A 12513-nucleotide genomic window follows, 5' to 3' on the forward strand; every position below is an offset into this window, starting at 1 on the left:
TCATCTTGGCTTTTAAAGACAACGGATTATGGGGACGCTTTCTAGCAGCTTCTTCCATACTGCACGCCGGAAAGAAGTCACGAAACGCAGCCACCAAACACAGCCACGGAACAGAGCAAAACGGTGCCCGCACACACACACAAAAAAAAAAAAAAAGGCGTGCAAGGTACTGGATTGGATCTGGATATTGACATCAACAAAGACGAGTCATGCAGAGTTTCGGTTTCGTTTATCCGTGTTGCAGGCAAAATGAGGTTTCGATTGTCAGAGCGCAACTCTGCACTGATTGTATATGAAACCAATTACTTTTTTTGAAATCGTTTCATTTTAAAAGGAGTTTTCGTTTATGCGGGTTTCATTTAGCATGCATCCACTTTAAATAAAACAAGAAGACACAAGCAAGGAGAAAGCTATTTACATGACTGACCCGTTGGTCGGACGAAATCAGCCCTGGTTTAATCCAGAGCGCTTACTTTTAAGCCATCTGTCTCCGCCCTTGGCGGGGACAGCAACCAATCAGCAATCAGACAACTTTTCTCACCAATCAACTACTGGGGAAAGGATATTAACTAACAACACTTCGGAAAGGAGAGGTCCCAAGTAAACATGCGAACGGCACTGACGTCACCACATTCCGAACCTCTGCTTTCCCTTGTTTTCTTTCGCACACGTGCATGCGGGACCAACGTATGCCGCGTGAACAGGTGAAGTTCTTTATAAAAAAAACAACAACAGAAAACTGTCACTGAGGGGCCAAACGCCACGTGGAAACTCCCAATTGAGCAAGCGCTTCTTCTGCGCACCTGTGGCTCAATGACCCATTGCACCTCATCGCGCTCTGATCAGCCACCGCACGCCTGCTACCCCACAAAGGCAGTATGCACATGAGCAGAGGGAAAGACGCGCACGTAGCAATACGAGAAAGCATACTGAAAGAAAACGTCCACTGGTCCCCAATATGACATTCAACACTGAACACTGCATAAAGGCAACGAGCGCTCTGCTGCGGCAGGTGACGCCGGCAACAATATAGCTGCCATCGCGTCTCCGTCGTGCGTCCGTGGTTCCACCAAATTGGTAGTCGTCGTTACCGAGGACAGGTGCACATCTCAAAGTATTTATCTCGGTTCGTACACTCTGTACGCGAAACCGAGAGTTCAGTGAACTTCACACCTCCCAACCAAGAATGTCACACGGACACTTGTTGTCAGTGTAAGATTTCAGTTCAGTCACAAAGTTTCAAGCATCACTGTGCGCATACACAGACTTCGTTCGTTCCGCACACACAAGGCTAGGACACCAGTCAGCACATTCCAGAACCTGCCATGTCCGTTCTCTGTATGCCAATTGTCAAACTAGCCCCTAACCTTCACTTTCCGCAGTGACTGCCGCAGCGAGCTAGTCAGACACTACCACACAGCTAATACACATACTGATGAAAAAAAAAAAAGAATTATCACATAACTCGTTTGCAGCTGCCAGCAGAGCAAACGCGCAAATAAACAAAACATCTCCTAGGGCGGTTGTTTGTCGCATTCCAGACAATGGGGACGTATAACCTCTAGCTCAATCTGCCATAGAAGCAACCAATGCATCTACTGCACACTAATGGGCGCTGAATGAGTTAGGTAACTGAACGGCTTGTGGTCTCTCGCAATCTTCACTTTAGCCCCGAATTGTCCCGTATCGAATTTCGCAAGTGCCCACACGACTGCAAAATCTCCCCTTTCAATTTGACCTAAATTTGTTTGAGCTCGCATGAATCTCTCGCTCGAAAATGCAATTGGCTTCAGTTCTTCAACTGACTGGGACAAACATGCTTCTACCGCTATCCCCGAGGCTTCTTCTGTTAAGGGAAGCACCTCTTGATCAGGCGGAAATATCTCCGGCAACGTGACTGCTCTTCTCTCCTCACCAAACGCTTCCTCAGCCTTTTCATTATGAACTTCTAACGAGACATCTCGCTGCTCCACCTTGAAATCTTGGAAGCTTAACGTAGTTTCAGAGACTACTTGTTCCTGGCCTACTTCGACAGCTGGGAATACTACTGGCACCGCTTTCTTGTTTTCCTCAAACTCGAGTGCAGCCTCTGTTTTGCCCTTGTCCAACCCGTGCGTAGAGCATACCTCTTGTTCAAGGAAGGCCCTCTCTTTAGCCTCTGCCACCTGCTGCTTCTCGACTTTTTGAAGCAGTAAATATGTTTCGGGTGCGAGCAACGCACCTACATCTTCGGCTAGCTCTGCAGTTACCGCACATACTTTTGGCACCTGCTGATTGACTGTTTCTCCTCTTGGTACTAAAGACAACGGTACATATGCTGAGTCCGCGTCCACAATCTCTCCAAAACCACTTCTCAGTTCTATTTTACCAGAACAGTCATCTTGACACAATACATGTCCAGCCTCCGTCCTCAACACTGCAATCTCAGCTCCTGAGTCTACATAAGCTCCTTCTAGATTATCCCTGATTTCCAACCTTACGCGGGTAAGGGAGTCAGACTTTACCAATTTATCGGGCCTACTCTCCCTCTGCATTTCGGAGTCTAGCTTATCAGGGACGAGCATTTCACCTTGTGCTACAAGATTGCCCGCGTTCTGCTTAAAGCCTGCGGCTTCTTGTATTTGCTGTGCATTTGGGCAGTGAATGGAGATGTGCCCATACTTCTGGCAACCAAAGCACTTCACGCCTGTATGTTTAGTTTTGCTTCCGACGTTAGGACTTTGGATTAAAATCTGCATTTCTGGTTCCTCTTCTCCTTGCTGAGGTGGTTCAGAACCTTCGAAAGCATGAATTTGAATTTGTGCAAGTTTGACCTTCTCTAGTTCAATTTGGAGCTTTAACTTCTCAATTTCAAATAGTTGAGCCTTATGCCTCTTTTCTGCCAACAATGCTCGCGTCTTATTTCCTAGTGCCTGCTCTGTCGCTGACACTGGCTCCGTTGACGCAGGCTGCACAATAGGGTCTAGACCATTCCCTGCGGCATCCATCCCTGCATTAGTCATTGCATCTACTTATAGCGTACAACCACTACACAGACATGGCAAATTCGGAGAAAGCAAAAAGGTGTCCTACCTTTTCCGATACTCTGTCGACCGCACTACTGTCGCACTCTCCGTGATGACAGCGGGCTCCCGGGAAGGTAAATGCCCACGAGCTGCTCCTGGTCCCTCAGCAGCTCACCGCCTTGGACGTTGCTGCTATTGGTCGCCTGGTTCTTGTTTTGAACCTTTCGATGTGGACGCCTGGTTCCTTTCAGCAGCTTGCTGTCTCGAACCCTCGATGGCTTGTTGCCCGGCTCCTTCAGCTCCTTGCTGACTTGAGCCTCCGAAGTCCTTTCGAACTTGACCGGTGATCACGAAGCTTCTCGACGTTTCTTGACGCAGCTTCATGTTTTCTCCTTTAGGACGAACTACTCTGTAGATTGTCCACCGACTTGTTCTTCTCACCTTCCGTCAAATGCCTCAAGTAGAAAGACGTTGCGATCCTGTCACGACTGCGCCAGTTGTGTTTCCCCTTCAGGTGGCCAGGTGAGGAAACACTTGATGATATCGATGTTAATAAATTTAAGATTCAGACTTGCAACAATCACGTTACTTGATGGCATGACAGAAAGATTAACTATTTATTTACATATAAATAAAACAAGAAGACACAAGCAAGAAGAAAACTATTTACATGACTGACCCGTTGGTCGGATGAAATCAGTCCTGGTTTAATCCAGAGCGCTTACTTTTAAGCCATCTGTCTCCACCCTTGGCGGGGATAGCAACCAATCAGCAATCAGGCAACTTTTCTCACCAATCAACTACTGGGGAAAGGATATTAACTAACAACACTTTGGAAAGGAGAGGTCCCAAGTAAACATACGAACGGCACTGACGTCACCACATTCCAAATCTCTGCTTTCCCTTGTTTTATTTCGCACACGTGCATGCGGGACCAACGTATGCCGCGTGAACAGGTGAAGTTCTGTAAAAAACAAAACAAAAACAGAAAACTCACTGAGGGGCCAAACGCCACGTGGAAACTCCCAATTGAGCAAGCGTTTCTTCTGCGCACCTGTGGCTCAATGACCCATTGCGCCTCATCGCGCACTGATCAGCCACCGCACACCTGCTACCCCACAAAGGCAGTATGCACATGAGCAGAGGGAAAGACGCGCACGTAGCAATACGAGAATGCATACTGAAAGAAAACGTCCACTGGTCCCTAATATGACATTCAACACTGAACACTGCATAAAGGGAACGAGCGCTCTGCGGCGGCAGGTGACGCCGGCAACAATATAGCTGCCATCGTGTCTCCGTCGTGCGTCCGCGGTTCCACCAAATTGGTAGTCGCCGTTACCAAGGACAGGTGCACATCTCAAAGTATTTATCTCGGTTCGTACGCTCTGTACGCGAAACCGAATGGTGTGAAAATTCACCGAACTTCACAGAAGCCAAAGGCAGGTGCTGCAAGAGTTTTCTTTTTCCATTATTCTTCTTTGAACACAGATTGCTCTAGACTGTGAATCTGCACTTGCTTAGTGTGCGCTGGCTGCATTCGAACGTGAACCTTTGTGAGTGAGCAGCCAATTCTGTTTAACTACCCTGTAGCTCAGAACGCCCAGTTTACCTAGGAGGACACCACGATGGCGGAAGTAGTCCAGGCAGCCAAACTTGTTGGCGTGCATGACTTCATTATCAACCTTTTCAAGGTAAATTTCATCCTTCACATGCAAGGTGCATGCTCCCTTAAAGGGACAGATCACTGACCAAAATATGTCATGAGATCATGGTGGAGATGAAACGATCTTGCCTCATATAATACAGATCGAGCACTACAATATCAAAGAAAAGAGGCTTTACAATTTTAATTTGCCATTGAAAATCGTATAAAAACAACCGAGGTGCTATCTAGCGGAGAAACCCTAGTACTTTCAGTGTAGCCCCCCAGGTGACTACATGTCAGCAAAATATCGCTGATTTTCGTAACAGCACATTGTTCTTTTTTCTTCTATGAGTGCTTGCCATAATTTATTATATTTTGCGCTCTCTCCAGTGCGTCCTTAAATAAAAACCACCCCTGCTTTCTCACCGCGAGAGGTATGCTTTCAGGTTTTGCCACTAGATGGCACCACAGTGTTCGCAATTTCGTGAATGAATCAATGGCAGTGCCCACAAAAACTTTCGTTGCCGAGGGCGTGCGTTATTGTGCCGTAACAGCATTGAGTGTGAAACTGAAAAGGACGTTACTCTACGCAAAAAAATGTCTAATTACTGTCTGGCGAGTGAAAGTTATATTTGTTTTCGCTACGTCTTTTTTGTCGACCACCAGTCGTCATCGCGGTCGCTGCTCATGGTTTCCAGTATCAGACTACATAAAAACGGGTGCACGCATTGATCGAAAAATTCCCGGTAAAAATTTTCTAGTGTTTATTACAAAACCGTTATGTAATCTAACATTTGAGACCTCAATCTTTCCACTGCGGCGAAAAAAAAATCGAGACCTAAATTCCAGTGTTCTGTCCCTTTAAAATTGCCACATGATGGTGACAGTGCCGAATCCAACAAACAAAGAGACTCACGAGCTTTTTATTGGGCTGACCTGCACCCACAAAGGAGCTAAGCAACTCGGTGGGGGTGATGGCAACAAGCGTGCTTGGTGGTATGAACATTAAATGCATATTGCACTCATCAGCACTCAATTTAAAGTCAGCAAAAAAAGCATCCTGGATAAATCCAACGAAGGTGACTACAACCTGGAACAGTGTGGAAGAAGATGCGAATGGGTGCAATCTTTCGAGATAAATCGAGATATCTTGCTTGACAGAGAAAATGATGAAGCCATGTCCAGTCGCTTTGAGCATGCACAAACAGGACATGTTCACGGCATTGCCTTGGTCAGTGGTTCTCAGCCATGGATGTGTCAGGGACTCCTTGCAGACAGTGGAAGTGGTGGCAGGTCCCTTGAGACCACAGCGTTGGGGGAGGGGGTGATATTATTTGCGGATTGCTTCCGCAGTTTCTGGAGCAGGTTGTGGAATTGGGAATGAGCCAAGGCTAAATTGGCCTCCAAATAAAAATGTGCACTTAATAAGCCATCATGCTATGGCCTGCAGAGGACATGGTGAGGAGGTGACACGTTGACACTGGTATGCATAGCGCTGAAAGCAGTATGCGCGCCACTAGAACGGTTTTGACTCTTGCCAACACTAGATCTCTCGCTCATCACACACCCAAGGTGCTTTGTGTTGCAACCTCGTCCAGTAGTGCTGCCAGAGCTCGAGTTTCAACAATGCCAGCATCTACACTCTCACTTACCTTCTCTCTCAAGTGTGCCTCTCCATTTTCGCACTACTTTCGTGTTTCTTTCTCTTTAACGAACTAAAGTGAGTTTTGCACCTCCATGCTTTTAACCCTGGAAAACTGTGTCTAGCCAGGCGACAGCTATAGCACGACCTTTCATTTTTAAAGGGGGGCATGGGTTTTGTTAACCCAGAAAATCTTCTTGGACCCCCATGTAAGAAACACTGGCCTAGATAATTCTGTGCACATTACAAGCAAATTGATAGGGCCGCATGCCTGCACCTGTTAGCAGCAAGAAATATGATTGCAATAGTTTGCAGCAATGTGCAGGAATAATAACAGTCGTGTCCTGTAAATTTTTATTTCTTCTTTACAATAGCTGGCAATTTGTTGCAATGCTTGCTCTGTCGATACCACTTCCTGTCGTTTTTCTGTGCATAGCCAGGAAAGTGAAAAAGAAAAATTTTTTTCGATAGTATTTTTAACTTCTATGAGGTACTACAACATACTGACATGCAAATGTCCAGAATGACAAAGCATCCACAGATAGGTGCCAATATTGGACTGTAATGAAGAGCAGTGAAGATACAACTTCTCTGCAGCACAGGCAGGCAAAAAGAAGCAAATTGTGTTCATGACAAAGGCATCTCATAAGGCTGCTAAAACCACACACAGTGACACCACCGACAGGGCTGGTTGGTCTCCTTGTGAAGGTTAACATCGCTCAAAGCTTTTGCCATGTATCTAGATTGCTCTGAGGAAGCATGACAGAGCTTCAGGTGGTGCAGTGCATTGTGCCCCGAATGGGGTAGAGGAGCTGGGTATTTCACATACGATGGTGAGGGAACATTGGTGCACGTCCACTAGATCAGACCACTGAGCACGTATTTTGTCACACCAAACAAAGGCACATCATGCAAGACCATGCGAATTGGTGTGTGACATCAAAGGCAAGCTTTGCGGCACTCTGGATATTGCCATATTTCGGCCAGGAAAAGCGGGCAATAGGGTTTGATTTTAGCACATCTGAACATTTCTGTTGGAGTGGAAACTGGGTGATCCCAGACTTTCATCACTGCAAGACTGAACTGAAATGCAAACTTTTGTGTTGCTCATTTCTTTATAGCAACAACATACTAGAAAGTTGATGTTAAACACTATTTTTGCCTCTTCTGTTGTGCGAGTGAAAAGTTTTTGGCAAAAGAAAGACAAGTGAGATTCACTGAAATGTTTGGCACTCACTGTTTTAAAATTGCAGTTATTATCGCCAGTATTAATGGTTTTTATTCAGAATGGAAAGGTTCAATTTTGCATTCATCCTGTGCTTTCATTTTAACAATACCGCAGCATTGTATTGCATCATATATTGGTTCTAAACATTTATTTCTTGTTTTAGGCAAATTGTATGAAATTATGTGGTTGCTTGTTCTTGAATACTTTATGTGTAGGTTTATTTCAGTGCCCGAGGATACATGTCCGGCATGTGTGACATGTTTTGTTTCAGAGCTTTAAACATGGCTCTACATTTGTGGGAAAAGAACAGCACTGAGTTTATTTTAGGTGTCTGTCAGACATCTGCAGCCTTTTCATCTTGGAGGGTATGTGGCAGCTGTGGTCTGCATATGTGAATTTAATAACATGCTCATTCAAGAACAGCTTGCAGGCCATCAAGGAAGCATGCAAAGCATTGAGGTTTAGAAGTGTTGAAAAAAAAAAAAAAAGAAAAGGGAACACTGACTTCCAGTCACTTCAGCATCAGCAGACAAAGAAAAGTTATGGCTGGTAGAAATGGGGATTACCGGAATCGTAAACTGAAATTGGTAGAACTACAGGCAGAGAATGTGAGAAAATGCAAAAGAAAATTATACACCGGCAGGTGTTAAGTAATTTGCATAGGATAGGAATGTTGCTGTTGCAAAACTGCATGGATGTTCAAACTCATTATACAATCTTCACCATGTCCTGAACATGCTGTACACAGTCAGTAATACCTCTGTCACACGAGCAAATTTAATGTCATTCGTATCGAATGACATTAGCATCTAATGTCATTATTCCCATGCTACACGAGAAAATTTAATGTCATTAGGTTCGAATGACATTCTTCATCGAATGAGTTTGGAGAACTCATTCGCATTCGATCGCGAACCGAATGTGCACCCTTGACGCCAGATACGCAGCAGAAACAAGTAACGCAACAACATATTCTGCGCACATTGAAATTTAAAAATTATATTTGTAAAGTTTTGTTTTAAAACCTGTTAATTTTGGTGTAAAATTGTTAGCACTGCAGACTCGCGGAACGGCATTACTCTCGGTCACAGCAGTGGTCCAGTAATGGCAGCGACTCACGATCATTTTGGGCTCTGTGTTCCTTGATAACCACATCTCCCCGTATGTTTATCTCGGAACTATTTAAAGTTTTGACTGAGCGCCTCACAGTTTGGACGCCAATTGCATGCTGTACGTGTCTCCGTGCGTCTCCGCACTGTGTATCCGCGCTCCGCTGTGTTCAGCCATATTGTTTGTTTACGTATTTCGGATTTCTGGGTGACTCGATACTTGGCTTGGATTTTTATGGCTAAAGTGGTACAGCACAGCCAAAAGTAATGTTTTTCGCTTGAATTATCATACAGAAATGTTTTGATCAGCTTTAAAATGTTACATAGTGATTTCAAATGCCTTTTATGCGCACTGATGCTCCTTAAGTGCAGCATTTTTTGTAGCTGATCGTAATTGCTACCATTTGCGAATGACATTATATTTTACCGTGTAGCACCGAAAGAAACCGAATGACATTCGATGCATCGAATGACATTCGATTCGAATGAAATTAAATCTGCTCATGTGACAGAGGTATAACTCACCTCTGAGATGTTGCACAGAGTGCTTACTTTTTACATGATTACAAGGGGTCTGATGTAATTGTTATGTTTCCCCTTCATTATCAGGGTTATGAAAGTGAGGTTGGTGTGTAAGGCTGCCAGCCAAGCAAAGGACAACTCTAGCACATAGCAATTGCCCGTGCAGTGGTGGAGACTCCCAAAGTTCTATTTCTGGACAATGCAACGGATGCGCTGGATGCTGCCTCTGAAATCTCTCTTTTGAGGAACTCTTGCCGAAGTGAAAACTGCATTTATTTAATTGTTGCGGGCAGTTGTCACAACCATTACACGTTTCTTGCTTTGCAATCACTCACCTTTCTACCTGACGTCTGTGATGTACTGAAATGGCTTTTGTGTGTTGAAACATGTGATTGTCATAATGTGTGCATTAAGAGTCCCACCTTCCTCCCAGAGATTCATGCTAGTCTATTAACATCTTACATATGCACATTCAAATATGGGAGCAATTTGTTGGAGACCCTAAATTACTTAATAATTTATCTCATTTGCACTTGGTACAAATTGGATGCAATAGACTCTTAAAAATTTCAGCCCAAAGGTATCAAAAATTTATTTGACTTATCTGGAGCTTGAACTGGGGAATGCATGTGACATATTTGATGCTAATAGAACCAAAATTTTAGTTCAAATATTAACTGAATGTTGCCAAGAGTGTACTGTGTTAACAAAGGTTGCAGGGGGGCAGGAACCCCTAAATCGGAGCCTGATAAAGCTAGGAGGACGTACGAGGAGACAAACGAGACAAGATGTGAAGGTCTTTCAAATATATGCAGCAATAAAAATGTCAGTTTGTCTTCACGTACAACCAGAGACATTGACCAATTCACCTCATGCTTTACTGTGAGCACGGGCTCGGGCCAGGCCTGGGTCCTTGGACTCAGGTGAAGCCCAGGCCACGAAATGCGGTCCGTGCAGTGCTCTATCATGCAGCACCGTCGTGGCCTACGAGTTTGCCTAAAGGTGCTTCTTAAATGCCTGTAGGCATTGGAATGAGAAGCTTGATGTGTTCAATAGAACTGGCTTCAGTAGACTACCATATTATCACTTTCATTTTGGTAGCCTTGTTATGTCACTGTTTTGTTGAGGAACAAATGAGCAGAGCATGGAAGGTGGGAAATGGCCTGGGTTGAGCACATGGCCTGTGCCAGCTGAGAGCGTGGAAGCCATACTGGCTGCTTAGATAGTATGCATGACATCTCCCCATATTGGCTCTTCTTGCTTTCATGTCTACGAGAGCTTCTCTGACTCTGCTTCTCACACGTCTAGTACACGGAGCCTGGGTTAATGTTTGAGACGTCAGGCAGACTTCTGCTGAAGATGAAAAGACAAACAACAGGGTTTATAATTACGCACCATCTTTGGCATGTACACGTAAATAATATGGATGCTAGAATTGACTTGACAGAAGACAGCTGCTGAACGAAAATACTTTTAAAGTTTGACATGCTAATCTTGTTGTTCCTGTGCAGTACCTGGATGGTGTGGATGTGCGTGCAGTGGATGAGGGACACCTGTGCCATTGTGTGGTGGCTGCGACTCTCTCCGATGGACCGCACCCTCGAGAAGAACGTAGTGTGCGCTCTCAACCCATCTTCTGGGGTGCTCACCCATGAAGAGCTGGAGGATGCTGCCCGTGCTGCACGATATTGTCGGCCAACTCCCGTTGGTGCATCCACCTCAGTGCTGGCTCAAAATGAACCACTCATGGAACAGTGGGTGACCTTCATACCTATGCGTAATGCTCTGAGGCTCTTGGTGATGTGTGTTTTTCTGCATGAGACTTCGATGGTGGTATATATGAAAGATGGGAGTGAAGCCTCAGGGGCAGACTAAACATCCTTGCTTGTGCAGAGTGCATGGTTGTGTTCTTGTACAGCAGGCTTAGGAGCAAATGGCAGGACCTTGTTAATCGCTGTATGGAATGTGTACAGTGCAGTTCACTTACAACGATACCACATATAGCGATATATCACTTATAACGATCAAATTCTTGAGATTTATCATTTTTCCCATTGCCCTTATGTAAAAATAAACCAGATATAACAATCGATTATCGGCGGTACATTGGATACGATAGCTTTATCGCTGCTCAATAGGTGTTTACCACGAAATCTTGACTGAATATTCAATAAAAGATAAAATATTAAGAAGACAATGACTTGAAAACTGAACATATGCGGCGAAAACGGAAGGAAATGAGCACTATTATCATCGCAATCGCAGCTGCGGAAAGGGTGCTGCTGCAGCCGTATCGCCATCGCTATCGCCGATTCTGTGTCCGTGTAAGATGGAGGTGACCACATTGACGGACAGTGGTATAGTGTTCTAGAATTGAGAAGTGTGCCGTCTGCCGCCAGCGAGCTTGACGTTTCAGCGATGACAGGAGAGAGGGCGCTACGTGCAGGAGGAGCGCATGAGCGCTGAGCAGACAGCTGGGTGAACTGTCTCCATCACCGCTAGTTCTTCGGACGCTGAAGGTGCGCAACAATAAATTGTGTCGCTTTAGCTCCCACACGCTTGTCTAAATGTATTAAACCGATTCTGTGCATGAATGAATGAACTAGTTCCCTATAAAAGCAACCGTCATCGGGGAACTTATGTATAAGCGGCGAGACACATACATCCGAGGCCTCTTCCACAGAAATAGCTTGGGGAGAATCAGGAGTTGAAAAAAACTGTGCTGTCATAATTTCAATCTGCCGGGAATTTACGAACATACTGTGACTATGCGGGATTGTGTTTGACTGCTTTTCTGGTGTCGAGTCGGATACAGATTGAAATGACAATCAACAGTAAGAAATTTCCTGAACGTATTCGGTGCTTTATTTCTCAAATGTTAATGGGAGGTCCAATGACGAATGTCTAACGTATATTTATGATCACATAGATTTTTATTATCGGATGCACCGGTTTATTCGGGTTAGATTGCGGTCCCCCATCAACGCTCGCGTATATTTTTTGAAAAGCGAATGGGAGGGTGCTTAGGCTAGGCTAGCGTACTTTAATATTTTGCGCCACATGTAAATACAGATATGTGAAGATTGCTTGGAGACAGAAATTATGTCGGGGCTGTTGAATACTTATTTGAATGTGGGCGGATACATATTGTTACCGGGAAACGCGCGACCAAAGTGCGCTCTCTGACAAAGACGACGATCGAGGAACGCGAGCACGACGAAGCGTTGAAAAAGAGAACGACGCTGAGGGAGTAGATTCTGCACGGCTACCGAAGTCTTAGCGTCTAGTTCAGCCCATCGCAGTGCTGTCACATTAAGTACATCCCCGTAACATCTTGGTGGAGGTCGCGGGTTCGACAC

General features: G+C 45.0%; 1 protein-coding gene across 3 annotated transcripts in view; it reads left to right on the forward strand.

Moving 5' to 3' along the window:
• The window catches only part of LOC146184596 (uncharacterized), a 67338-nt gene that overhangs the window by 38863 nt on the left and 15962 nt on the right, over positions 1-12513 (forward strand). The window contains exon 7 of one of the 3 annotated variants that reach the window (XR_014708897.1): positions 10666-10801. Coding sequence is in view for 2 of the 3 variants with exons in the window: in XM_084609430.1 (XP_084465556.1) it covers positions 10666-11029 (364 nt within the window). In the remaining variant the exon portion in view is untranslated. Of the gene's footprint in view, positions 1-10665; positions 11924-12513 lie in introns of those variants that run through there. The other 2 variants (XM_084609431.1, XM_084609430.1) reach the window with 2 other exon arrangements.

This window comes from Amblyomma maculatum, chromosome 7 (assembly GCF_055883805.1).
Source record: "Amblyomma maculatum isolate TAMU_Amacu chromosome 7, ASM5588380v1, whole genome shotgun sequence".
Taxonomy (NCBI): Eukaryota; Metazoa; Arthropoda; class Arachnida; order Ixodida; family Ixodidae; genus Amblyomma; species Amblyomma maculatum.